The sequence below is a fragment of the Verruconis gallopava genome (genome assembly GCF_000836295.1).
Source record: "Verruconis gallopava strain CBS 43764 unplaced genomic scaffold supercont1.1, whole genome shotgun sequence".
In the NCBI taxonomy this organism is placed as follows: Eukaryota; Fungi; Ascomycota; class Dothideomycetes; order Venturiales; family Sympoventuriaceae; genus Verruconis; species Verruconis gallopava.
This window is the reverse complement of record NW_015622137.1, coordinates 208183-233180: the sequence shown is the minus strand read 5'-3', so window position 1 is coordinate 233180 and position 24998 is coordinate 208183. Positions and strand designations below refer to the sequence as shown.

General features: G+C 49.8%; 7 protein-coding genes across 8 annotated transcripts; 3 read left to right on the top strand and 4 right to left on the bottom strand.

Annotated features, from left to right (window-relative positions):
* Positions 1-1909: 1909 nt before the first annotated feature.
* Positions 1910-5155, bottom strand: PV09_00090. 2 transcript variants are annotated; one of them, XM_016352766.1, is made up of 3 exons: positions 4847-5155; positions 4767-4793; positions 1910-4715 (listed from the first exon to the last, which is right to left on the bottom strand). In XM_016352766.1, the coding sequence occupies exons 1-3, from the start codon at positions 5034-5036 to the stop codon at positions 2029-2031; spliced, it is 2904 nt and encodes a 967-aa protein (XP_016219023.1). In that variant the 5' UTR covers positions 5037-5155; the 3' UTR covers positions 1910-2028. The 2 variants fall into 2 exon arrangements, with proteins under 2 accessions (XP_016219023.1, XP_016219024.1); XM_016352767.1 differs by having other exon boundaries at positions 4767-5155.
* A 565-nt stretch (positions 5156-5720) lies between these two features.
* Positions 5721-7191, bottom strand: PV09_00089 (uncharacterized protein). The gene is made up of 2 exons (XM_016352765.1): positions 6816-7191; positions 5721-6748 (listed from the first exon to the last, which is right to left on the bottom strand). The coding sequence occupies exons 1-2, from the start codon at positions 6889-6891 to the stop codon at positions 5841-5843; spliced, it is 984 nt and encodes a 327-aa protein (XP_016219022.1). The 5' UTR covers positions 6892-7191; the 3' UTR covers positions 5721-5840.
* A 216-nt stretch (positions 7192-7407) lies between these two features.
* On the top strand, positions 7408-11306 carry PV09_00088 (uncharacterized protein). The gene is made up of 2 exons (XM_016352764.1): positions 7408-10580; positions 10637-11306. The coding sequence occupies exons 1-2, from the start codon at positions 7669-7671 to the stop codon at positions 11097-11099; spliced, it is 3375 nt and encodes a 1124-aa protein (XP_016219021.1). The 5' UTR covers positions 7408-7668; the 3' UTR covers positions 11100-11306.
* A 1964-nt stretch (positions 11307-13270) lies between these two features.
* On the top strand, positions 13271-14611 carry PV09_00087 (uncharacterized protein; the record flags this gene model as incomplete). The annotated part of the gene is made up of 2 exons (XM_016352763.1): positions 13271-13667; positions 13715-14611. Exons 1-2 carry the CDS (start codon positions 13278-13280, stop codon positions 14609-14611), a joined length of 1287 nt encoding a protein of 428 aa, XP_016219020.1. The 5' UTR covers positions 13271-13277.
* An 859-nt stretch (positions 14612-15470) lies between these two features.
* PV09_00086 (uncharacterized protein) lies at positions 15471-17358 on the bottom strand (the record flags this gene model as incomplete). Its single annotated transcript, XM_016352762.1, has 2 exons — positions 15471-16806; positions 16967-17358. The coding sequence occupies 2 exons, from the start codon at positions 17356-17358 to the stop codon at positions 15687-15689; spliced, it is 1512 nt and encodes a 503-aa protein (XP_016219019.1). The 3' UTR covers positions 15471-15686.
* Positions 17359-17976: 618 nt separating this feature from the next.
* PV09_00085 (phosphatidylserine decarboxylase) lies at positions 17977-19670 on the top strand. The gene is made up of 2 exons (XM_016352761.1): positions 17977-19482; positions 19544-19670. Exon 1 carries the CDS (start codon positions 18097-18099, stop codon positions 19258-19260), a length of 1164 nt encoding a protein of 387 aa, XP_016219018.1. The 5' UTR covers positions 17977-18096; the 3' UTR covers positions 19261-19482; positions 19544-19670.
* Positions 19671-20368: 698 nt separating this feature from the next.
* Positions 20369-22507, bottom strand: PV09_00084 (uncharacterized protein; the record flags this gene model as incomplete). Its single annotated transcript, XM_016352760.1, has 1 exon — positions 20369-22507. The coding sequence occupies one exon, from the start codon at positions 22505-22507 to the stop codon at positions 20369-20371; it is 2139 nt and encodes a 712-aa protein (XP_016219017.1).
* Between the last annotated feature and the right edge of the window lie 2491 nt (positions 22508-24998).

The window sequence follows — 24998 nt, the reverse complement described above, 5'->3', positions numbered from 1 at the left end:
CAGTTTCATCGTATGCATCCTGCCCGTCACCGACTGGGCATCCGCCTCGTCTGCATGCACGACGCGTCTCTCACCCGTCTTTGTTTTGGCTCGCCGACGCGTTCCAAAAGGCGGGGTCGTTGGTCCACGGGCTCACCACCAGAAGGCGTCGCCGTGAACAGTAGCCAGTGACTCACGCCGCGTTCGTCCGCATTATCGTACGTGTGATATACGTCCAGGAACACAGCTCCTGTCAGCATGATCCAAGCTGCCGGACGCCAAAAAGGAAAAAAAAAAGGAAAAAAAAAACTTTTTCTTCTTTTCCTTTTTCGCTCCAAATGAGCGGACTGCCATTGGCCCAACACCACGATGTCCTATTGGCAGCAGAGCAAGATCGAAAAGCCTGCTGCTGCCTTGGCCGTGAACTGGCGCTTGCTTTCCCTCATCACTCGCGAACCACGCTGATCGCCATCCGTGCGGGCCATTTACTTTTCGATAGACGCGGACTCGGGCGCCGAAATTGAAACGTCACGGACACGGGCACTGATTGAAATCGCACTCGTTAGGGTGTCGCGTGATGCCGATTGTCATGTAAGAGCCCATTGCCCGTGTTTGTCGACAGGATCGAGTCGTCGCTCATGGTTCGTACCGCTGCAGCCCGTCGTTTGCACGGCGACGTGCGCGGGCGCTACGTTGCAAATTCTTTTTTTTTTCTTTCTTTTCTCGTTCGATCCTGCTGTGGAGGTTGTGGGCAGCGTGGCGTACCTGATCGACCCGGGCGTTTCATCGGGGATCTGATGAGGATCCGTGATACGTCTTCCAAGAACGAGTCGAACAGAAGCTGATCGTCCCTGCGTGAAGGCTTTCACCTTGCTTGGCAGCCCAAGCAGCACGTCAGCCTTGGTGGAGAACCTCGCGCTTGACGTTGGTTCATGCTTAGTTGCTGCCCGCTATATCAACAGAAGAGCAACGCGAGCTCCGGATCCGGCTAGCCATCGTAATCAGACCTTTTTCCGGTGCCTGAACGTCGTCGCGAAAGGGCGCAGATGACGTATCAAGCTTTCCCGCGCCCGACCACCGCCCGTACAAAGTACAATCTTACACAGTAAACAACGGTCTTTGTACGACCCACCGGCGCGTGCTAGCACCGATGGGCCAGGCGAAAAGAAGGAGGAAAATCGAAGAGAGAGAGAAAAAAAAAAAAGGTCGACAAACACCCCAGCCAACGGTGTTCTGTTTTCTCAAGGCAAGGGCGGATCGTGGGTGAAGTACGCAGTGTGCAATCAAGCGCGCTGCGGCCTTGCTCTTCGGATCGACCTCAGCCTGCTGCCCGCACAAAGCTCCTGTAGGCAATTAAAAACGGGGAGGCCCAAAAACACTTCTTTTCCTCCTTTTGCGTCGGTACGCTCTTAGGCGTGCGGGCCCTCGGCCAGGACGGGGCCACACACATACACACATACACACACACACACACACACACAAAACACGCATTGGGGGCCGCCTTCCCGTTCACGCCATCCTCTCTCGACCGCTGCGGCCTTTGACGTGCGAGCGGGGCCCGGAAGTCAAACCAGACTGCGCGTGTGGCGATGGCGGTTTTGCGCGTTCCGACAGCTCACGTTCGAGCGCTCTACGACGTCGGTGGCATGTCTGATCGAGCGTTTGCGCAGGCACGCTCCGCCCCGAAAGAGGGAAAGCGAAAGAGGGAGGGCTGGGGATTTCGATTCCACTCAAAACCGTATGTGACTTTGGCCACTCGCGCCCTTGAGACTTGATCTGCCCGAGACAGGTGCCGCACCGCACGGGGCTGGTGAAGTGGTTTTTGGCCAAAGCGATGCTGGCAGTAGCTTTTTGTGTGTATCGCTTCAGTCGGGTTGCGAGGCAGCCCAACAAGACGTTTTTGTGTGTTCAAAAAAAAAAAAAAATCTTTCCGGGTGCGAATTGGCATGGTTTCGTCAATCTACTACTAAGCTCTCCTTGAGAGTCGATTGAAAAGGATGCCTGTACGATGCAAATCAAGGCACACACTACGTCCTGCCACGGGTATCATTACAACGCCCATTCGTCGCGTCCTTCGCCCGCCTTGACAAACGGCTCGTCCACGCCCTTCACGGCCAGCTCGCTGCACAGCACACACATGCCCGCCACGGCCTCATCCAGCTCTCTCACAGCCTTCTCCCTCCGTCTGCCAGTCGCCCGTCCAACTTCCCCTTGCAGCTTCCGGATCCGCATTCCCTCCCCAACGCCGGCCATCTCTATGACTCTCTTTCCCAGACAGTCGGCATGGAAGGCGTGTTGACAGGGAAACACGAAGAACTGCCGCACGAGCAGGGGCAAGCGGCAGAGGTAACACTTCTCGCCCGGCTCGACGATCGCGTACCGAGCGTCCAGCGAGCGGATCGAGGACTGGATGTGCGCCGCCGTCTGCGCGCTGAGGTCCATCTCCGTCTTCAGCGAGTCGATGTGTCGCGAGTATTCCTCCAGGGCGAGGCAGATCTCTTCCTTGAAGTCGTCTATGACGACAAAGTCCGGGAAGAAGGGGATCAGGTCCTCGATCCGGAGGAGGTCGCAGCGCTTGAGGAAGTCGATCGCAGCCTTGATGCCCTCGCTCTTCTTAATGACCTCCTTTGCGATCTTGAGCCACAGCTTCTTTCGCAACGCCGGATTTCCCTCGCACCGGTCGGCGACCGAGGCGGCGAGATCAGTTTCGTCATGCTTAAGGGCCAGGTCGACGGCGCGAGCGTACTGTCCCATTGACGTGTATATGTGCACGCATGACTGCACGCGCGAGTGCTGGATGCATAGCCTCAACGCAAAGTCTGCGTCGTACAGCTGTTCTTGAGCGTACGACTGTGCCCTCAAATAAGCCAAGAGGGCGGATTCGTCCTTCGTCGGCGCCGCAGCATAGATCGATATCAGCGTGTTATGCACCGACGGGTCCGTCGATTGCATGGTGTTGATCACATAGTTAAGGTATCGCACCGCTTGATTCTTGTTTAGGGGCACGTTCGCGATTTTGTCGTAGTTGAGCAGAGCTGGGATCAGCCGTTGAGGGTCCAGATTTGACTGCCGCATAAGGATGTCAACGAGCTCGACCGGCACGTTGGTCATTAACACGCTGCTGTACTTGTAAAAGTTCTCCGGCTTGGTCTGCTTCTTCAGCACAGCCAGCGATTCGTCCCAGCGCTCACGCTGGATCCAGTATGATAGCACGTAATCGTAGTCGTTGACGACCGTTGCAAAGTAGAGCAACTCTTCCTCGCGTCCGTGACTGCTGATGACTTCGTACGTAGTCTTCACATCGAGATCGGCCTTGTGTTTTGCAACAAAATCTTGAAACTCTTTCCGTATCGTAGATAGCTGGTCCACAGACTGGGCCGCGTTCATGCCCTCTGCAAGCTCAGCCTTGGTCCCGATCGTGTCGTCGAGGATGTTGAGCTTAGACATGTATAGCTCGATGAGCCAAGCGGCAATCATCATGCGCTGCATGACTGCCTGTTTCTTGAGGCTGCTAAGTTTGGTGACAAGATATTTCCGCAACGCGTCCTGCTCGTTCGCTTCGATGAACGTCAATGCAACTTGCTCAAACGGCTTGCTGCTCCGTCCATAAACCGTGGCCGCCTCCATGTATTGTTTCTTGTTGATTAGGAAGTCGCCGGACGCCGTGGCAACAGCATCCTTTTGAGCAGCCGTCTTCGCGAAGTGGGACGCAGCGTCGAATTTCTGTGATTTCAGCATGACCTTCCAGATATCTCTGCTCTCGTCGTTGGCCGCAATCTCGAACAGCTCGTCCGTGGTGATGAGCCAGAATGTGCTCTTCGTAATGTCTGCGAACATACCGAGCGCGGACTGATCGGATTCAAGAACAAGTTGGTCAAGCACGATGCTGTCGTCGAGCTTATTGCTGATGACGATCCGACCTTCGACAAGCTGGATGATATGCCACTGCGACATGATAATCGAGCTTGTGGGTTCTTGCGCTGCCCTCGGCCGGCCGGTCGGCCCCATGGACGGGGGAATCTGTGATCGCGGAAAGAGCTTTCCGTCTGCAAAGATTCGATGCCCTAACTCAGGCAATCGAGGGAATGTGGCCAAATCTCCATGGAACACGCCTTGCTCAGACAGCCATGCGAAGCTACGAGTAGAACTTGAATCTTCGGGCGATGTAGAGTCTTCTGGCTCCGGTGATATCGCCAACGCGGATGGCACGTCCGACACGGCGGAGTCATCTTCATGCACGACTAAATTCTCTGTATCGAAGAAGCGGGAAAATATCGCTCCGCTGCCTTCATGCGAATGCTGTTGGGCGGCTCCAACAAAGTGCAGCAGCTGCTTGGGTGTGGCAACCAATACGCGTCGAATATCTGGCCGACTGGAGAGAACGTCGCTCCAAATGCCCACGATCGGTCCTTTGGGGATTTTATAAACGCTCTTCACATACTTTTCCTCTCTTCTGAACAAATCAGGCGACGGCTCGATATATGTCTCGTAGATATTGCCATCTGTGGTTCCGAGCAGAATCTCGCGTGTTGAAGCCGTCGGCTTCGACGGATTCCAGGCAACGCACTCGATCGGAACCCCTTTCAGACGGGACAAGTTCTTTGGGTGTTTAGACTGTGAGTGTAGATAGTAATTCTCGCCCATGGTGGTGTTGATTAGGAGATGCGACGCTGTAGGGTCGAGGAACATGCGCCGAATGACGCCTATTTCCGAGGGACGCTTGGGGAGGTCGATGTCTAGTAATCATCTATTAGTTTATACAGAGGACTTGAGTGGTCGTGATCTACCTTCTATTTCGCCTGCATTATCAAGATCTGTCATGCTGCATTAGTCTCTACTCCTTCCGCCATTTGCCTTCTGCATGTACCTATCCTTAGAATCCGTCCGGTTGTAAACGCTAGTACAATTGCATTATTGGCCACTTGTGCTGCCACGAAGTCCGATGGTCGTGCGAACTGCAACTGAACCCTTTCAACGTTGAAGATGGGTAGCGACTCGTCCAGACCGTCTTGGAATTCAGTGGCAGGCACATACGCGCCTGGTGTATCGAACTCCATGGCAACAAGGGAGAGGTGAGGGTGCGGATGTTTTTCTCGCTATCAGTGACTCATAGAAGCTGGCGCATCGTGGCGCTGATAGCACATCGACAGAGCCGAACAGTTTTAGGACAGCGGAGGGAGTTGGGTGATTCCATATTCCTGCCGTATGCGACATCACGTCGTCTGGCTGCAGCGCTCTGCCGAAGTGATCGTGGCTAACCACTTCAAGCAAGGCTCAGCCTGCCTCAGCCTCACACCTGAATTCGCACCCTTGTTCTTGCTTCCAAATGGAATTCATGGATAAAGATTCCTCAGTTCGTCGAACGTCAATTATGTCTTATGATTCAATTCGTCGAGGAGTGCATATCTTGATCTTGCAGCTTGGCATCTTACAAGAATGCTCGTTATTCAACAAAGCAGGAGTTCTGGTGGATAAAAGAACTCGCACAGACGTGCTTAAATATGTCACTGGTTGTGCAAGCTGCAGTCTTATTAAAAGTCACCAAAATTCAACTATCTCAAGAACTGAGTGTTAGAAACTAGAGCTAGGTTTCAAATCATTCATACCTCAACGCATCAGTACTTGGTAGCGCTCAACTACAGCTACATCAATGCCAGAGGTTCGCAGTTCCCAAAAGCTCCTGGTTCGTCATTTGCCATTATTAGTGCCATGTGTGAGAACAATTCCTGAGCTCAACAGACTGAGTTAGCGAGACACTGTCATTTAAATGGATGGCATGTATCAAACTATTAAGTATATCCTACACGAAGAAACTTTAAAAAGACCTTATTGCTTGACAGACCGCCTGCTACATGCAAGCCTTAAAACTTTCCACCTTCATCACAGATCTTCTTAAACACCTCCTGAGTATGCTCCCATACCTTCACCTCGGTCTTATTCTTTAGCAGCTCCTTCAGTGCACCGTTATTCGGAATAACATCACTCTTTTGATTTAACAAGACAACTCCCCCATTTCCCCACTCGTCATTGGTCGCCGCGTACATGTGCCTCTCTCCGCTATCCACAATGGGAACCATGATGCTCGGCATTAAAATTGGCAGCACTGAAGCTGCAGTTCTGAGAACGATGCCGGCAAGGCCCGGTGCTCGCTTCCCGATGTTGGTGTTGACTCCACCAGGCGCGGAGTGAATTAACGTGACGCCCTTGGCTTCCGGCTGGGAGGACAGTACGTGCATCGCAAGTGTGGTTCCTGTTTGCGCGTGGTTTGCGCAACGAGCGAGAGAGTAGTTCTTCTTGAGATCGAAGTCCGAGAGGTCGATTTGCTTCTCGAGGCCAGCTCCGAGAACAGAGATCACACGAGACATGGGCTGTTTTCCTCCCTCGGCTGGTGTCTCTGCAGCCTTGGCCAGTTGCGGTAGGAGCTGCTGGATGAACCGCATGCGCGAGTAGTAGTGAAGGGACAGTTTTGAGTCCAGACCTTCGTTGGTTTCCTGGCGTCCCTGGAAGGTAAAAAAGCCGGCGGACAGGCACAGTAGGTTGATCTTATCTTCCTTGGCGATGAGCTGCTTGCACACATCATCGACATTCCGGAGGAGCGAGACGTCTGACTTGATGAATTCGATGTTGCTGTCTGCGTTAAGGGATTTGAATTCCGGGATGAGCCTGTCGGCTGCTTCCTGGGACCGACCGACGACGTAAACGTGTGGCTTCGTGGTATATCGCACGAACTCACGAGCAGTCGTCTCGCCGATACCAGAAGTTCCTCCGACTGTATTCAAGATAAAAATTCAGAATGATTAGACATTATGGTCCTGCAAGGGAAATGGCGATCTTACCAAAGACGCCAACCAATCCGGAGCCGTAACGGCTGAGGTCTTTTAGCTGCGTCCTGACTTCGCTGATGCCTACCATGGTGGATGGACGAGGGACGAAACTGCTTTGTAGAATGCCCGGACGCGGTGAGCTTGATTCAGAATAATAAATGCAATGTCTCAACTACGCGTCATGCGTTTGCCTGTGGGCGATGGAGATTAGCAGCACGAAAGTCCGTCAGAAGATGCCGTCAGATTTCGTCCGACGTCCTCAATCGAGCATTCGACATGGCTTGGTTCTAGCACAGCCTTGATACTGTCTTGGCGCGATTGGGGACGACTAGATGCTCTCGATAGCCCAGGTACCTGCTATGCGGCCGGGTAACTCCAGCGGAATGCTCGGTCGAACAAGAGCGAGAGGATCACCGTCGAACAGCCAAGGCCAAAAGAGCCTCGACCACGCCAGGCTGAAACGAGCCTAGGTCGAAGCGTCAATTTTGGCCCCCTCCCAGCCCTACCTGGGCCCAGCCCGATTACAGTGACGGTCCCCAGCACGGCAGGGATCACCCAAAGAAAAATTCCATGCCGCCGATCCATGTCTCTCGCCCAAACATTTCACCACGCTCTCATTTCTTTCCTTTACAACCTCAAATCTCCCTCCCCCTAGCGGCTCCTTGCCGCACCTCTCCTCTCTTCCTAATTTTCCGGCATCTTTCTCGTTTTCTTTCCCTCTGCTTCGAAGCGGTTCAGCTAAGAGCATAAGACCGCTCGCTGGTGCCAATCGATAAGCTCGTTCGCTCCACCGCCGAAATCAGTCGAAGCCGCCTGCGATCATATTAACTCGCGCTCTCTTTCGCATCTGTAGCGCGGTTGGTATATGCCTCACGTCGACTCGCCGCCCATGGCGACACCTATCGTCGTCAAGAATGCTTCCAATGCGCCGAGCCGGGAGGACGTAGCCTCAATCCTGCACACAATCTTCACAGCCGACAAGTCGCAGGCCTCCCTCGATGCAGCCTACGCGCTTGTCAATGTGCTACAGTCCTCGGTCGGATTCCGAGGTCTTAGAGACTACGGGATCTTAGATGCTATTCGAAAGGCTGCTACGGATAAGAAGAATGTGGGCAAGCGAGAAGGAGCCATGTTCGCGCTCGGCGCGCTATTTGAACGCCTTCCGCCACATGAGCCTATCAGCGAGGTTGTGTTCCTGCGTCAGGAGAAAGATCTGGTGAAGCTGTCTCTAGACGCTATGGCGGACAAAGTCGCAAGCGTTAAGGAGTCTGCACAGTACGCGCTGGATGCACTCTTCAACAACCTGAAGGTCGAAGCCCTCGTTGCGGGGCTCCTCCCTGCTCTTCTTTCTTATTTGCAGACATCTACAGGAAAATGGCAGGGCGTTGCATACGCCTTCAAAATGGTTGGCCAGATGGCTGACAAGGCGAAGATGGGGATGGGTAGCATGGAAGAAGAGGAAGCCAAGGATGTTCTCCGAGACGCCATGGGCAAGAGACTGTCCGATTTGATACCCGTCGTCGAAGGAGGTATGCATGATCTGAAGGCGGAAGTGGCAAAAGCTGCCAACAAGACGATGAAGTCGCTCACGACGCTGCTGCAAAATGAGGACGTGGAGCCGAAGATCCCGCTCTTGATCACAGCTATGGAGAAGCCGTCTACAGAGAGTCTGCAAAAGGCTATTCATGGGCTATCCCAGACTACCTTCGTAGCCGTAGTAAACTCACCTGTTCTCGCATTGCTGACTCCGCTGCTTGAACGCGCGCTCAACGCTCCCGCGACCACACAAGAGGTTCTGCGACAGACCTGTGTTATTATCGAGAATCTCACGAAGCTCGTTCACGACCCCATCGAAGCGCGAGAATTCTTGCCCAAGCTCAAGCCAGGTGTAACACGAGTCAAGACTGGTGCTTCCCTTCCTGAGGTTCGTGAGGTCGGTGAACGAGCACTGAATGTAATGAGCAAGGCGATGGGCGAACAGAATGGTAGCCTGAGCCCCCTTTCAAAGGCTACGGCGGATGACGCAGCTGCGGTCATTGAGAGCGAAATCAAGAAGAACGGCGGCTTTGAGGACCTTCCTGGCGATGCCGAGGTTTGGAAGTTTGCAAAGTCCTATCTTGGTCAAATGGTGGCCGACGATGCTAATCAGCGGAAGCTGAATCGGATCGTCGCATGTGTTGAGCCGTATATCAAGCAGCTCGTCGTGCCTGGCTCTTCAGAAAAAATAGCGGCAGCTGTTCACCAATTTTTTGTCGAAGAGGATAATCGAAAGTTCGGCGCTCCTCCCCAGGATGAGGATGGTGAAGTCGAGATTGTGAATGCCAACTTCTCCCTAGGTTATGGTGGCATGCTTCTTCTCTCACACACGAATCTCCGCCTGCTTAAAGGCCATCGTTATGGACTTTGTGGCCGTAACGGGGCTGGAAAGTCTACTCTTATGCGCAGTATTGCTGAAGGCAAGTTAGAGGGCTTCCCACCACAGGATCAGGTCCGGACCTGCTTCGTGGAGCATAACCAGGGTGAAGATGCGGATCTCAGCATTCTTGAGTACTGTGCAAAGGATCCCAAGCTCGCCCCTGAGGGTCGTGAGCGTATCTCTCAGGTTCTTGAGGAGGTCGGTTTCACGGCAGGGCCTGAAGGCCGCCAATCCCATAAGGTTGGCTCCTTATCTGGTGGTTGGAAGATGAAGCTTGCCCTTGCTCGAGCCATGTTGATGCGAGCCGATGTGCTTCTGCTGGATGAACCAACCAATCACTTGGACGTAGCTAACATCGCATGGCTGGAGCAGTATCTTAAGAAGCACACCGAGATCACCAGTTTGATCGTATCCCACGACTCCAGCTTCCTTGACAATGTATGCACAGACATCTACCACTACGAGCAGAAGAAACTTGTGTGCTACAAAGGCAACTTGGCAGAGTTTGTTAAGGTTAAACCAGAGGCAAAGAGCTACTACACGTTGTCCGCTTCAAATGCCCAGTTCAAGTTCCCCCCGCCAGGTATCTTGAGTGGTGTCAAATCAAACACCCGAAAGATTCTGCAGATGCAGCATGTCACATATACATATCCTGGTGCCTCAAAACCGTCCTTGTATGACGTGTCTTGCGCACTGTCGCTGTCATCGCGTGTGGCAATCATTGGCGCCAATGGCGCAGGTAAATCGACTCTTATCAAAATCCTTACTGGAGAGCTTATCCCACAGGAGGGCAAAGTTGAGAAACATCCAAACCTGCGAATCGGTTATATCAAGCAGCACGCTCTTGAGCACGTCGAAATGCACATGGAAAAAACGCCAAATCAGTATTTGCAGTGGCGATACGCGCACGGCGATGACCGCGAAGTGCTCATGAAGCAGACACGCAAAATGACGGAGGAAGATATTGCGCAGATGGCAAAGCCAATCGATCTCGGCGATGGCAAGGGCCCTAGATTCATCGAGGCCCTCATCGGCCGTCAAAAATATCAGAAATCATTCCAATACGAGGTCAAATGGAAGAACATGCTTCCTAAGTTCAACACGATGATTTCGCGTGAGACTTTGCTTGATAGAGGCTTCTTCAAACTTGTTCAGGAATTCGACGACCATGAGGCTTCACGTGAGGGTCTAGGTTATAGAGTTTTGGAGCCAAAGGTTATCAGCAAGCATTTCGAAGATATTGGTTTGGACCCAGAAATCGCAAACCACAATGCCATCTCCGGCTTGTCGGGTGGGCAGAAGGTCAAGGTAGTACTGGCCGGCGCAATGTGGAATAATCCTCACCTGCTAGTCCTTGACGAGTAAGTTTGCTCCTGCGACATTGTGCATCAGACATGCCCTAACACCATTACCACAGACCGACCAACTTCTTAGACCGCGATTCGCTTGGTGGTCTTGCCGTTGCCATTCGCGACTTCAAAGGTGGCGTCGTCATGATTTCGCACAACGAAGAGTTCGTGGGTGCTTTGTGCCCCGAGCAATGGCACGTTGCCGACGGTCGTCTCACACACAAAGGTCACGTTGGAATCTCACTTGACCGATTTGAGGACTCCCGTCCCGGCTCGTCAGCTGTCTCATCAGCCATGGCTAGTGCAGCAGGATCACCCCTCAGCTCTGCTGTACCCTCCGCAGCGGCGTCTGCGGTCAATAGCGAGGACGAAAAACCAGCAGACATGAAGTTCAAGGCGAAGAAGAAGAAGACAAAGCTCACAAGGGCGCAGCTGAAGGAGCGCGAAGTGCGGAGGAGATTGCGGTATATTGAATGGCTGAACAGTCCGAAGGGAACGCCGAAGCCCCCAGACACCGATGACGAAGCTTAGCAACGGTCAAGGCTATTTTTAGGTCCCCTGAGAGGGATGAAATGATATGCATTGGATGGCGTTTGCTTGAAGTCGCATTTTGAAGAGAACCATAGATTTGATAGACTAAGGCGCTTGGGTTGCAATTTTCTACGTCAAAAGTTAGATTTACAGCTCGAACTAGATGCTAGAGCAGCCGTGAAAAAATAAAGTTCCTGAGTTCTCGCATTGCAAAGTGCTGTGTCTTGCTACCCTTCGATTGAAATTAAGGAATGAGGTAGTGATGGGATAAATATACGCTCATACTTGGACATCTCTGGCTACCTACCTCTTCATGCTCATCATTAAACTATTTTAGCGGAGAAGGGGTATAGAATCGAAAACATGAAACCAGAACGCCAAGAAAATCCAAAGTTCGTTTTTGAAACGCAGAAAAGCCATATAAATTTCAAGTTGACGCACTGGGTCCCTGACCTTCGCCAGCATCTCGAACGAGCTCCAAGGTCATTGAATCGCTAACAACGATGCCTTCGATCATGCATAAAAACCGCGTTCTATACTCGGCCGCGTTCGTAGTGATGCTCATAGGTCCCTTTCGAGCGAAGATGTTGAAGACGCCGATGAGCGCCGTCATGGCTTTTGCCTGTGTCTTGTGCTTGGCCCAGAAGAAATCCAAAACGACGAGTCGATAGATCCATTTTCCATCGCTGCTTTCGATGCCGAGGCGCCAGTCTGGGGGAATGGACGGGTTCGCCTTTCGAGAGGGAGTCCCTTTGGGCGGGATAGAGGATGCCGCTGCGTCTGGTGGATAGCGGACCAAGAACAGGGAGTAGTCTACCGCGTTGTTCTCTTCCAAAAGTTTTGTGTCTGTCTGGAGCGCTTGGAGCAGCATCGTCCTATCGTCGTCGCTGATTCGGATCACGTCTTCGAATTTGTCGACGAGTTTCTCTTTCGTGCTTTCGCTTGCCAAACGGCCGCCTGCGATGTCGCGCTCCGGGTAGAAGTACGTGATGGGCTTGAGGTCGTACGTCTCCCAAGCGTCTTTGTTCTTGGACATCTCTTTGCCGAACAAGATGTTCTCCATGACTATGTGGCATGGTGGTGCGAGGCCGAGGAGGGCTCCGATCGTTATGTATGGTGAATATAGGAAGTCCGTTATTCGAACGAGGAGCGAGTTGGGATTCTTGGACATGTGGGCCGCGTACGGTAAGAGGAGGTCTCGCGCAAAGAAACGATATTCACTCGGTCTGGGAAGCGACTTGATCAGGTACTTCGCATTGTCGGTTGTGAAGAAAGTCCATATATTCAGTTAGAATATTCAGCAGAAAGCAATAGCAGGGGGTGTGTAGCGTACAGAGCCACTGTATCCTAGATCACCTACGGGATTCAATCCCATACCACTCTTGTCCCTCGGTCGAAAACTCTCCTTGTACTCATCCTCATTAATCTCCCATACCTCGTGTCTTAATCTTGCAAATGTATCTGCCTTGTACTTTTCGAGTTCCAGCTGGAAAAGAGAGAACAGAGCTAGTAGGCGTGAGAGGAGAGTACGCTTCTCTTCTTTTCGGTCGCGGAAGAGCGCGCGCAAGGTAGACTTTCTTATTCGCTTCTCGCGAATTCCCATGATAGACAGACTACATGCGAATGACGAAACAGCGATTATGGCTTTGGGAAGTGGTCAAGTTTGGTGGTGCACGCATTCGGGATCAGCTTTCAAGATGCGATTTGTCTCAGTTTCCCATGTTTGCTGAGACCTAGTGACGTAATACCGTGCCACGTGCAACACAAAGCTGACTTTGCTTATTCGTCCCACTCTCTCCTGAACTATGAAGAAACTCCAAGCCAAGTCGGGTAAATTGTAACCATTTCATGTTCCACAATATGAACGTCCGTATTTCAGTTCTCTGATTCAGTTGTACCAGCTATGCAAAATACCTAAGGCCGGGTCGACGTCGTGCAGTAGCCTTCGTAAGATGACAATTTTAAGATCAGCGATGAGTCAACATTTGCACCTGATATGAACATGGCGAAATGTGTCGCCCATGCAGAGAAATGTGTCGCCCGTGCATAAAGTCGAACTTAAGATGTATTGAGGCCTCCATCTCTGCGCCGTGCGTGCCACCACGGCCGTTGGGAAAGACGCTAGTTCTAAGGGGTTTCAGCCTCAGCCTTGCTCCTCGTGGCTGAGCTGGTCCTCACATGAGCTGGTCATGCACTGTGAATCAGGAACAATATAAAGCAGCACGTCCACGGTTTCGAATGATGCCTTCAAACAAAATGAATGCAGCGAATTGGGCGTCACCCCGCTCCGAGGGACCATTCAAATATATAGACGTTGACACTTCACAGCATATAGTCCGACTATTGAGAGTATTCCGTCGTGACGATGGGACGACTGAGGGACAAATACAACACTTTAATATCGAGAAAGCACCGCCATACCGAGCTTTATCTTATACATGGGGCCCGAAAACTGCAACGGAGAAAATATGTGTAGATGGGTACGGGCTCGTCATTCGACGCAATCTGTATAGGTTTTTGGACAAATACAAAATAAAACACGAAGGCGAATGGATCTGGATTGATCAAGTACGTGCAGACCAATATTTGCGAGCGAATAAGCTAATTTTGCCAAGATCTGCATTAACCAGCTCTCGACCACGGAGCGCAACCACCAAGTGCGGTTGATGTCTCGGATATATCGAGGTGCTCAGGAGGTCATCGTTTGGATGAATGAAGAAGAACATGAAATAATAGAAAACTCGTTGCCTTGCACAGAGAAATGCAAGAGGGCTCGCCACATGGGCGAAAAGACGTGCACATGGATTCAGGGACTTCTCCAAAATCGATACTGGCGTCGTCTATGGATCATACAAGAAGTTCTTCTAGCGAAATCTCTGACAATTTGGTACTGCGGTGAGATAATATCTTGGGCGGAAGTCTCTGCTTACGCTCGGGTTGGAAGTGCACCATTACAGCTACACTTCCTCGTTGCAGAGTCTGAGCACATCAAAAGAAAGCCCTTGAGTCTGATGGGAGCCATCCGCTATTGCTATGACAGCTTATGCGAGGATTTGCGAGACAAGGTATACGGACTGCAAGCGCTCATACAGGACGAACAGCAGCTTGACATTGACTACGCAAAGTCGAGAGATCAAGTGTTTGTTGACACCATCATGATGATTTTGTCGACCGATCTTTACGCTGCTCGAATTCACGATTGCATGCTTCAGCTCGCACGCGCAATGCAAATCCAGAACTGGTGTGATAAAGGATCGCGACCACTAGAAGCTATCATTGAACTGACAAAGATCTACTCCGCGAAAGCCTCTTTATCTAACTGGTACAGAGAGGAGCTGCAATTTGGATTGATGACTTTGGTAGAAGGTGATGATGCAGCGTTCGATGAATGGTACTTGTGGCATCGAGACTATGTTGTAGGGGCAGGCCTTGTAAGATCGAGAAGTGGTTTGATTGGAAAGGATTTGACATATCTGGTTATGCCGGACAGTCTGGATTCGATGAATAACTAAAGAAAGTTGGATCAAACGTGAATGAAGAAATATAGAACAAGATTTATTTTCAATCACTGCTATAAGTTATTGGCCCCAGATTTTGGGGGTTGTACCGACAGGAGTTTGGAGAAGTTATCGCTTAAGTCCTTAATGGCGAACCTGAAGCGATGTTGAACCACACTGGAATCATTGCCTTGAATTGGCATGGTTCAATGACGGAAATTAATATATAACTCATCAGTTAGAAGATGAAGTTAAATTAAGTTTGGGCTTTTAAAAGGCGCCAAATTAATGAAGATCAAACAAATTTAGAAATGGACTAAGTCCATGGTCACACATGTTGATGATGGCAAACATACACAAGCATAAAGAAGAAATGGCCGTGTGGTTTGGGCAGTGCCGAAGTTAGGATCACGCTCATCCCATGCGACAGCGCATGTGGCAAATGAAGAACCGAACGAAGGCACCTAGCTCGGATGGACATGATAAGATGTGCCAGATGTGAAGGAATTGGAAGAACCGATTTGCGTCCATGATCTAGTGCATATTACACCGAGCTCTTGATCGTACAAGGGCGTCTCCTGTTTTGCACATGACAGCGAATACCACTGCGGAATTACACAAGCCGGCCTTAACAGTAGGTGATGTCTTTTGACTCTTGAGATACGAATTGAGATTTCAGAGGACCTTTTTAGTAGATAAGGAAGTCTTTGCTCTCCCATGCTAACTTCTAGATTCTCTCAGAGATGGACCAAATTTTAGGCACAGAGGATCGCCCCAAAGGGTGATACCTCCAAATTGAGTTTGAACTACAGAAGCAGAAACTGAATTGAAAAGGTTGGAATCGCTTTGCCACGAAGATCAAGACACATGCGTGAAAACATTACTTGGCACAACGGGCGATTTTCAATAGTCGAAATTTATGGTTGCACGACAATAAAAAGATATTAAACTTAGTGTCATCGGCACTTCAAGGAGTTCATACCACCTACCAACGCCAATGCTATGCATCCCGTTCACATCTAATCACAATCAAACCCCAAATGCCGAGCTAAATCCGTTTTGAGAATGAGCAAATATCCCTCCTCTCTCTTCAGTCGTCTCCTTTCAGCCCGCAGTAATCTGTTCCGAACCACCAATCAATCCACCACCAGAATTTCCAGTAGATGCCTACAGAGTCCCAGTCTACTGTCTCGTCGTCCCGTCTCGGCACCCCCTCACCGATCAGATCGCTGCTCCCGGAGAAAAACCAACCCAAGATAGGCACTGCCTCAATGAATCGCTGTGTGGCATTCTTCCCTGGGACAAGGGCCTGGTCAGCAGGGAGCAGCACTGCGCGCTTGGCGCCCCGAATGCGGAGAGGCCGCTCTTTCAGGGCCATGCTTGAAGAGACGGAAGTATTTTGAACGGGGACTGTTGAGGTTGGAGATGTTGGTCTCTGTGTGCTAGGGGCGACAAAAGGGTCGGGAAGAATTGTTGCCGCCGTTGTTGCAGTCGCTGTTGACGCTGTTTCTGTACTGACATCTCGGGCCGTTGTAGAGCTTCGTTGAGACGGGCTCGCCGTTGCACTTGCAAGCGCTTGTGGCGTCGCTAAAATCGCAACATCGCCTCCCGCAGGACCTTCTCCTCTATACAATTCGGCATGGACGATGTACCCGTTGATGACATGAGGACTAGCTGCGCAAGCCAAGTCAGCCGCCTCAGCACTGTCAAAAGTTACTTTTATCCAGTGTGTGCCTCCTCGATGAGTGTTCTTCTTTCGCAGAGCTTCCTTCGATAATTTCAGGCCCGGCCCCCGTGATTGTCTCATCGACAGCGAGTTTGAATAACGCGGGTTTGGCGGGTACCGATCGTAGTCTTCCAGTATTATACCCCTGCTAGCCCGCTCATAGAACTCAATCGCCGCATATTGAAAACCTGGTGCAAATCCATACAGAATAACTTCAGTTGGTGTCCCAGCTGGTGTACTCTTGATTTCCTGGCTTTCTGGCGCTGGCAATACTCCCGCTACAGGGGCAGCTGTTGAACGGGCCAATTCTCTTGCCTCGTCTGCTTCTTTGGCTCTCTTGAAAATGTCATCAATTGCACGCCAATTCTCCGCAGCATCTTTGTCCTCTTTTCGCGAAGGTGTAGCGGTTTTGCTCCGTGATGGTGTCCTTCTTCGTGTTGACCGACCAAAGGGGCCTTTCTCTCGGGAATCAATGTGAGAAGATCTGCGAATTGAATCAGCGTTTGCTGTTTAGTCCTGTAACTGATACACTGGGAACCGAGCAGGGGAGAACTTGATCCAGCTAGGATACGCGGAGAACATACGCGACATAGTCTGCATATGTTCTCAATGCTGGAAGATAAAAGACAAAAAGTCAAACTTACTCTGCGTATTCGTATGCCCAAGGAAGCCGCTGCCCATTTGCGCCTATTGCTCTTTCTGTCTCTGGCACAGCATGCACTTGCATGCCGCCACGGAACTGCGATCGAGTATTCATGATTCGTAGTATCGTAAGCGTCGCGGAAATTGATGAGATCAGAGAGCGACCGCGTTGCTCCTCTGTCGTATCCAAATGTTTACGCTTGCCGGAGCCGTTCTTTTTGGTGGGTCCGTGCACGATCCCATCTGGAATCGGTGCACCGCTGGAAACCTGACAGCCTCTGCAGCCCGCCGCCTCGTTGTCAGCCTGGCAAAATTTGGCAGGCCAGCAACGCAAAAAGAATTTCTCAGCAAGATGGTACCTCCATAAATGCATGCTAAGCTCATATGCAAACATTTTAGAGCCGAACGCTTTTTTTCAGTACTGCGATTAGTGCTCAGACACCCTCAAAGCGTATTTGCAAACAACCTTTAGACCCAACCCGCAATCACCATCAGATGGTCAATGTCCGTCGACGTAAATGTCCTTCGAATGCGAGGCAACGATAAATTTGGAGCATTTTCTAAGAAGGGATAAACATGTTCAACCCATATACGCTGTTGAAAACTTCTCATGCATTCAAATTTACGGCTCAGCATGATGTTGTCACGTGGCTATCACAAACGTATTCCTCGTCTAAATGCCGAACTCCCTGCGCTTCGAAAATTTTAATTGAATAGTGAATACTCCATCTGAAGATCGATATAGGTCTTTACCCTCAATGCCAAGCCTGCCGAGAGCTAACTGCTGTTACCCGGCATCACGTGCGACGGCACAACACCCCTTCGTGAGTGTTAACAGAGATCAAGGATCGGTTAAGTGCATGTGAAGAACGATCACCCGTCACAAGATCGTTCTCATGCATTCGCTGCTATTGGAGGAAAGCGGTAAGGAAAGTGCCGATGACGTGGTTAGCTGCGTCGAGTTTCAAGAATCAGGGATTGACGATCAAGCTTCCTACCCTCTTTTATGATCCTTGACGTGAACAACCAACATCTGTCGACAACCTTGAAGTTCTACAACCAGCGCTCATTTCATCCGAATATCTCGCCGAGAATCCATAGCTCATAGTTGATCTTGCAGAGCTCATCCAATATGGCACACCCCCACTTCACAGACGAGCAGCTGAAAGGTGCTGCGTTCAACGCGACATCTGCAGCTCTCGTTGAAATCACCGATCAGGCCACAAGAGACCACAGTCAAGATCCTCAGTCTCACATTCACCGGCCTGCTGATCATCCTCAGGCTCATGGGCTTCTACATAAGTTTATGCCCAAAGAGACTGCAGAGAAACTCGAGTCCCATCTTCACATGGGCAACTACGTAATCACTGACCGCGCGAAGGGAACAAAAGAATTCGAGGCTATGAGCATCTATGTGCGACTAGGCATGCATCTTTTGTATTATGGAAGTTTGCAGGCGGATGTGCTGCACACGCAGCGGGTGAAAGAACTACTCAAAGAGCAGAGCGTTAAAATGGGTGCCAAATACGACGATCCTGCGAGCAAGGCCCACATAGTTCCATTCATCGAGAGTTTCAATCTGCAGGCGTCGATGGCGGAAATGGTGAAGCCCGATCCAGACAGCTATGCTACGTTCAATGAATTTTTTGCACGGGAGATTCGGCCCGACGCAAGACCGCCTGCGGAGAAAGGGAACGAAGCTGTGGTCTCATCGCCAGCAGACTGCAGACTGACAGCTTTTCCGACCATAGATCTTGCAACCAAGTATTGGATAAAGGGATTTGGCTTTACCCTTGAGAAGTTGCTGGGAAGTGCTGAAGCAGCTAAGCTGTTCGACGGTGGCAGTCTGGTGATCGCGCGTCTTGCACCACAAGATTATCACCGATGGCATGCGCCGACCAGTGGGACGGTCACTTCAGTCACCGATATTGACGGCACGTATTACACTGTCAATCCCCAAGCTATCAACGAAGCAAGCACTTTAGATGTATTTTGCGAAAACAGGAGGTCAGTCATGATGCTGAAGTCAAAATTTGATGGTTCTCCCTTTGCGCTAGTCGCTGTTGGGGCTATGCTGGTCGGATCAATAAAATACGTCAATGACACTAATAAAGAAGGTAAAGTATTGGAGCGCGGTGAATGCGTAGGTGCGTTTTACTATGGTGGAAGCACTGTTGTCGCGCTTTATCCCAAGGGTGCTGTCGAGTATGACGCGGACATTGTTAAAGCATCTACTGAGGAGCAGTGCGAGACCTTGGTTAAGGTTGGAGAAAAGATCGGAACGTACGTATCTTGAGAATAACAGCACACATTCGTGTACAGGACCAGCCTCAACAAGGTGAACACGTTTTCGTTGGATACGTTGGCATTGCGACATTATGAAAGCCATGGAAGAAGTTTATTCGACGTAATTAGTCCGTACGCTCCACGACTTTAAGCTGAACAGTTTCTGAACAAAAATCGGGAAATTTATGAATTACGATCTTAAACATCGTGACGACGACAAAAATTATTCTAGGTAGGCAATAATCTGAGGCTTTCTAGAAGGTACAAACCTTAGGCATTGACCAAATGTTCAGTTCAATTCATAGCTCACTCTCCACTAGTGGTGCAAGAACCATTGGCTTTGTCAACGCTGAATTTCGCTCGTTGTGATAGTTGATTAGCATTTGATCTCCGATCTGCTTCACAATACCAAACACTCCGTTGTGACTTTTCAGATTGCACCGCGATAATTCATGCGTAGTTTTGACATTGCATGAGCAAGGGCTGCCAGCAAATCTGTATCGGTCTACTTGCTGTCAACATGACATCACATAATCTTCAACGTGATACGTACCTTCCATCTTCTCGAATTTTAAAGATATTCTCTTGAGGTTCGGCCACAAGTTTTCAGTTTCTTGCCGCTGGTATTCGCCAAGTTTGGCCACATTGAAACTTGTAAGCCCACCGTCTGCTTCCCAGCGCTGCGCAAGCAAACCGCCTCCCCTATTCCGTTCTATACAGCTGGTACGGCACGAGCTATGGGAATTGTAACATTCACATCTCTCCCGTACTACAGAAGTTTGGCTGTCCACTTGTATTGCCACTATGGACAATTTAGCAGTCGGATCGCGGCTTTTTAGGAATAGAACCAATAATGGCTTTCGAGGTTTATGATGCACTCGCGCAACTCCGCTGCTGCTGACTGACGAATAACCCGTAGAGGTTTTAATTGTGCTAACAGATGAGGACAGAGAGCCGTGTGAACGAGTACTCCGCATCGACATGACAGAAGGTGAGGCTTTGATAGATGATTGATGTTTGAGCTGAGGACTTGATTGAAGACTTTGAGCGCTGAGAGTCGTTGAATGGAATGAATCACTCGAGATAAGGTTTTTATTACTTGGACTGCTATCTTTGAACTATGGTGATGGCGAGGGAAGAGAATCTGGAGAATATGGCCATGGACTTTCTGCAGGCTGTTCAAGGTCTCTTTGTAGACCTCCGTCAGGTGATGGGGATTGTCCGACGACCTGTGATTGTTGAAATGGTGCTTCAGCTATCTCTGGAAGATCATCTACAGTGTATGGCAGATGTGAGCTGATATGATGATCATATGAATGCCAACTGCTTTGAATGGCTGGTGACACATTCATCAAATCTCTGGAATACATGCTGTTATTTTTAAGCTCATGTGAAGAGCGTGAGGGATAGAGTTCCGATGTCTCGCTAGGAAGCTCGTGAGGGTCAGATGAATTGGGACACGGCTGAACTGCTCGCAAACATGTTGATGCAGCTCGCGTGTACGAAATAGTCGCGGACTTATTTTCGTCGCTCGAATCTTTTGAAACAGGTATGTCCGTACGTCCAGAGCATTCAGGACCGCTTGAAGCCTTTCTTAACCCTGGTATCCACTTACGTAGAGAGCCAGAACGTTTGAATTTTGAATCTGGATTCTGCTGGGAGAAGGGTGCTGAGGCATTTGGGACGGTCGAACCCAGGCTTTGGCTCTGTATGTCTCCATTCGGTGCATCCTTAGACTTGTCGCCTTCATTGTAGGGCTGAGGAAGCCACAGCTGGATGCGACCATGCTCCTCTAGCGGACTACTCTGGCCGGAAATGAAGAAGCTAACCTTTACCATCGCTTGATCATACCTGTCATAGACCTTGTATCCCGTCAAAAGATGTTGCAGACGATAAATGTGCTTCACTTCGTTGAAAGATGGATTCAGCTGTCCTGTGGCTGTATGAAGCAGGACCTCTAAAGGTCTTGGTCGGGAGCTTGGTGTTGCATAAATTGGTGTTAATTGAATAGAAGCAAGGTCAATGTCCATGACGATCTCTCCTAATGGTGCATGAGGATTACGATCCTCATGTACCGATTCAACAAGGTGTAGCTTAGTCATGTCAACGCGAGAGACAGAGAGCTGACGCACCACGCCGTCACGCGTGCTAGGAAGCGCCACAGTTAAAACCGGATGCGAGAAGGTCTTGAAATGTGGCGACATTAGTTTCGACACGTCCTCTTTGCTTAACTTAGCCTCTCTAGGTCCATTTAATTCTCTCTGGACGCTGAGAAGATCTGGAGTAAGCAGCCTGTCTGGACTTTGACTGGAGAATCTTTGGCACTCCAATCGCAATGTCATCCCCAGCTCAGCGACGAAGAATGGCCATATTGAATCTTTCATGGGCAATCTGAGCTCGTGCGACTGTTGGATCAGTTGGAAAATAAGCAAAGAATTTAAAAGGTTGATATATTGCCTTGGACTAGGCTTGCGCTCGTTGACGAAATTTCCCGGTGTGAATCCTCGAGTGCTTTGATCAAAATACTCGATGATTAAATCGACCGCAGAACATATTCGGAGAGTTGCTGGATTCTTCAGCTCTGGTTTTGATTGCTCCAAAGCAATGCGCAGCTGGGATTCCAGCTCTTTCGAGATCTCAAAGCAAATGGTTTGTTGCTCTCTGTACTCTTGGAGACTCTTTTGAAGATTGAGAACAACTAGGCCTTGGAGCTGGAATGTTGTGAACCATCCACTCATAGGACGTGTGTATTGAGTTGCGATTGCGAATTCCTGCTGCACTTCGGCCAACAACTTCGTCTCCAGTGGCTTCAGTACCATAGAGAGTTTCACGTTATGGATGCGAAGACGCTGGCACAATTCCTCTACTTTTGGTTTCATAACCATTATCCACTCTTCACTGTATGCCGATGTGTCGCCTCGGAAACAGTCCCAATTTTGTACAAGTATTCTTTCGCATTCGGAAATTGTCGCTTTGAACATGCCACATATTTCGTGCAGCGAAACGAGGTTCCAAGCTCTTTGCACGCTGTTGCCGCGGTATGTAGGAGACCGAATCGCATGTTGCTGATAGCAAATTCGTGCATTCTCTATGACCCGGATCAAATTACCAAGACCCACGGCCAGCTGTCGTATCTCTTCTCCAAATCTCGAAAGTTGTGGATTTGGCGACTGATCTTGAGGCCATCCCTGCTCATAAACCGTCCATGCCAGTCCAAGAGCCTCAGATATCTCGTTCAGATCTGTGATTCCGTTCATTGTCTTGATCTTTGCGTGAACAATTTCCTAATCTCTTGACGATGATCACGGCAACGTATACTACAGCGTTTTGCGCAACTCAGACTTGCCGAAAACGGTCCATGACGATATCCTCGCTCTATCCTTTTGTTTTGAGTTGGATTCAATGCAAATTTAGTAGTTTTAGGAACCTGGTTCAGAAGCAGGCAAAGTTCTTCTTGAGAAACATGACGAGGCGAAATCAAGCTGTTCGCAGCAGGGACAGAGATAGCTGACAATTACGAAAACTAGAAATCCGCCGAGCAAGATTGACTAGTATTTGGATGTCCCTCTGGCTGTGAAAGACTGTCATGATTGGAGCCAAGGAATGCAATGTCCCTATCGCAGGAGAAATTACGAGGAGATGCAGGGCCCAGAACGCCACCGCGCAGCCTTGTGCAGCTGTCGCCTATTTTAGAGCTCGAGCAACCGAAAAGCTACGCCCGACTACAGTGGTCGATCTGAAGAAGGGTTAATCGATCAATTCCCATTATATGATATTCTTGTTCGATAGCGGCAAGATTGAAGCCCTTGGTGGAAAATCTTGAAGGACATTATCGGGCAACGATGTGAAGCACATGGGCCTCTCAGGAGACAAGGGGCACGCTTCCTTTTAAATCTCAGCCTGATCAAATATTCTCGTGACTTCTAGCCAGCCCCTTCGAACGCAAGCCTAAAGCAAGCCAAGTCAATTTTGCCGTGCTTGGCATACTATATGACGGAGTTATTGGCGAGCATTGCCACAAAATTGCCAGGCGCTTCTTCTAATTAAGCCCACCGGTCATCGAACTTAGTTATGAGATGACGGAGTTTCTACAAAAAATTTTCTCCCGACACCTGCTCTTGTTTCTGCTTGCTTTTCAGACTCTGTTTGAGATTGAAGCGCGAAGAGATCAGATTAATCGGCATTATGGGCTCAAGAACGACCGGTTCCCATAACCAGAATCTAAGTAGTGGCATTCCTGCCACCGGGGACGATGACAGCAGCATTAATGATGCAATATTTGAAATTCTACCGGAAAACATCCCAAACACAATCATAACGAAAGCACCAGAAGAACGCTTTCGACTCGGAACGTGGACTGTCATTGGTCTCGTGGTCAATCGCATGGTTGGAACCGGGATATTCATGTCACCCTTGACAATCATCAGAAGTACGGAAAGCGTCGGAATTACCATGCTCTTCTGGCTTGCCGGTGCAGTCTTTACGATTGCAGGTACGCATTTAACGATTGAACTCGGATTATCCATTCCTAGGTACATTTTGGATGGCATTGATCAAGCTGTTCCCCGGAGCGGTGGGACATTGAACTACGTGAGTTCCCGCGTTCTGCAATGCTTGGGTAATACTAATCCAGAAGTAGCTGCAATACATGTTCCCAAAGCCATCATATCGACCAGGTTCCGTCCTAATGATTACATGTCTTTTCGGAGCCGTGTACATTATCCTTGGAAATATGGCAGGAAACTGTCTTGTGTTTGGTCTTCGATGTGTTGATGCTGCCGGTCTGAATAGCGCTGACTATGACACAACTGTCAGAGGCATTGCTGTCGGAGTTGCGACGCTTGCCTGTCTTATCCACTCCGTCTCCAGAAGAGGCGGTATCTGGCTTGGCAACCTCTTTGCACTTATCAAGGTCCTACTCTTAACTATGATGGTCATTCTTGGTTTCTGCACATGGGGAGGGGCATTTAAAACCAAAAACTCCGTCGAAACGAACCTTTCGGTACACAATGCCTTTTCAAATGTGTCGACAGAGCCATATGGATACTCCAGCGCTTTTCTCGCCGTCATTTTCGCTTGGAGTGGTTTCGACCAGCCAACCTACGTTCTCGGAGAGATCGGAACTCCACGCAGAAAATTTCCGTGGGGCACAAGTCTCGGCGTTAGCATTGTCGTCGTACTGTACATGCTTGTCAATTTGGCTTATATGATCGTAGTACCCAAACAGCTACAGTTGACAACGAAGGACAATGTCGCTCTCGAATTCTTCAAGGTCACTCTTGGTGTAGTTGACCCCGCGGATAACACTCCTCGACGAGTCCTAGCTGCATTTATGGCCATCTCAGCTTTTGGAAATATTATGGTTATGACATTCGTTGCTGCACGAGTCAAGCAAGAGATAGCGAAAGAGGGAATCCTTCCATTTGCGAGATATTTTGGCAGCAACACGAATTTATCATTCGGTCGATTTCTTGCTGCCATTCAACGAAAGGACGACTCTTTTGCCAATATGAATCTCAGTTGGCTGTTAAGACAACGATGGATGAGAGTCGAAGAACATTCACAGGAAACGCCTTTTGGTGCCTTGTCCCTACACTGGCTCTTCACTGTAGTCATGATCGTTGCTACCATCCGCTTGAAACCCTCTATCGCATACTCACTTCTGGTCAATTTATATTCTTACTCAGTTGTATGCATCTTTGGATGCCTGTTAGGGCTTGGGATGATGAAATTAAGATTCTCAAGGAG

Bases quoted from the DNA above. Each gene is read 5' to 3' on its own strand.
- PV09_00090 (XM_016352766.1), bottom strand. From the start codon at position 5,036: ATGGAGTTCGATACACCAGGCGCGTATGTGCCTGCCACTGAATTCCAA. The intron at 4,794-4,846 runs GTACATGCAGAA...GCAGCATGACAG, and splicing joins CGGACGGATTCTAAGGATAG to ATCTTGATAATGCAGGCGAA. The intron at 4,716-4,766 runs GTAGATCACGAC...GATGATTACTAG, and splicing joins TAATGCAGGCGAAATAGAAG to ACATCGACCTCCCCAAGCGT.
- PV09_00089 (XM_016352765.1), bottom strand. From the start codon at position 6,891: ATGGTAGGCATCAGCGAAGTCAGGACGCAGCTAAAAGACCTCAGCCGT. The intron at 6,749-6,815 runs GTAAGATCGCCA...TCTTGAATACAG, and splicing joins CGGATTGGTTGGCGTCTTTG to TCGGAGGAACTTCTGGTATC.
- PV09_00088 (XM_016352764.1), top strand. From the start codon at position 7,669: ATGCCTCACGTCGACTCGCCGCCCATGGCGACACCTATCGTCGTCAAG. The intron at 10,581-10,636 runs GTAAGTTTGCTC...CCATTACCACAG, and splicing joins CACCTGCTAGTCCTTGACGA to ACCGACCAACTTCTTAGACC.
- PV09_00085 (XM_016352761.1), top strand. From the start codon at position 18,097: ATGGCACACCCCCACTTCACAGACGAGCAGCTGAAAGGTGCTGCGTTC.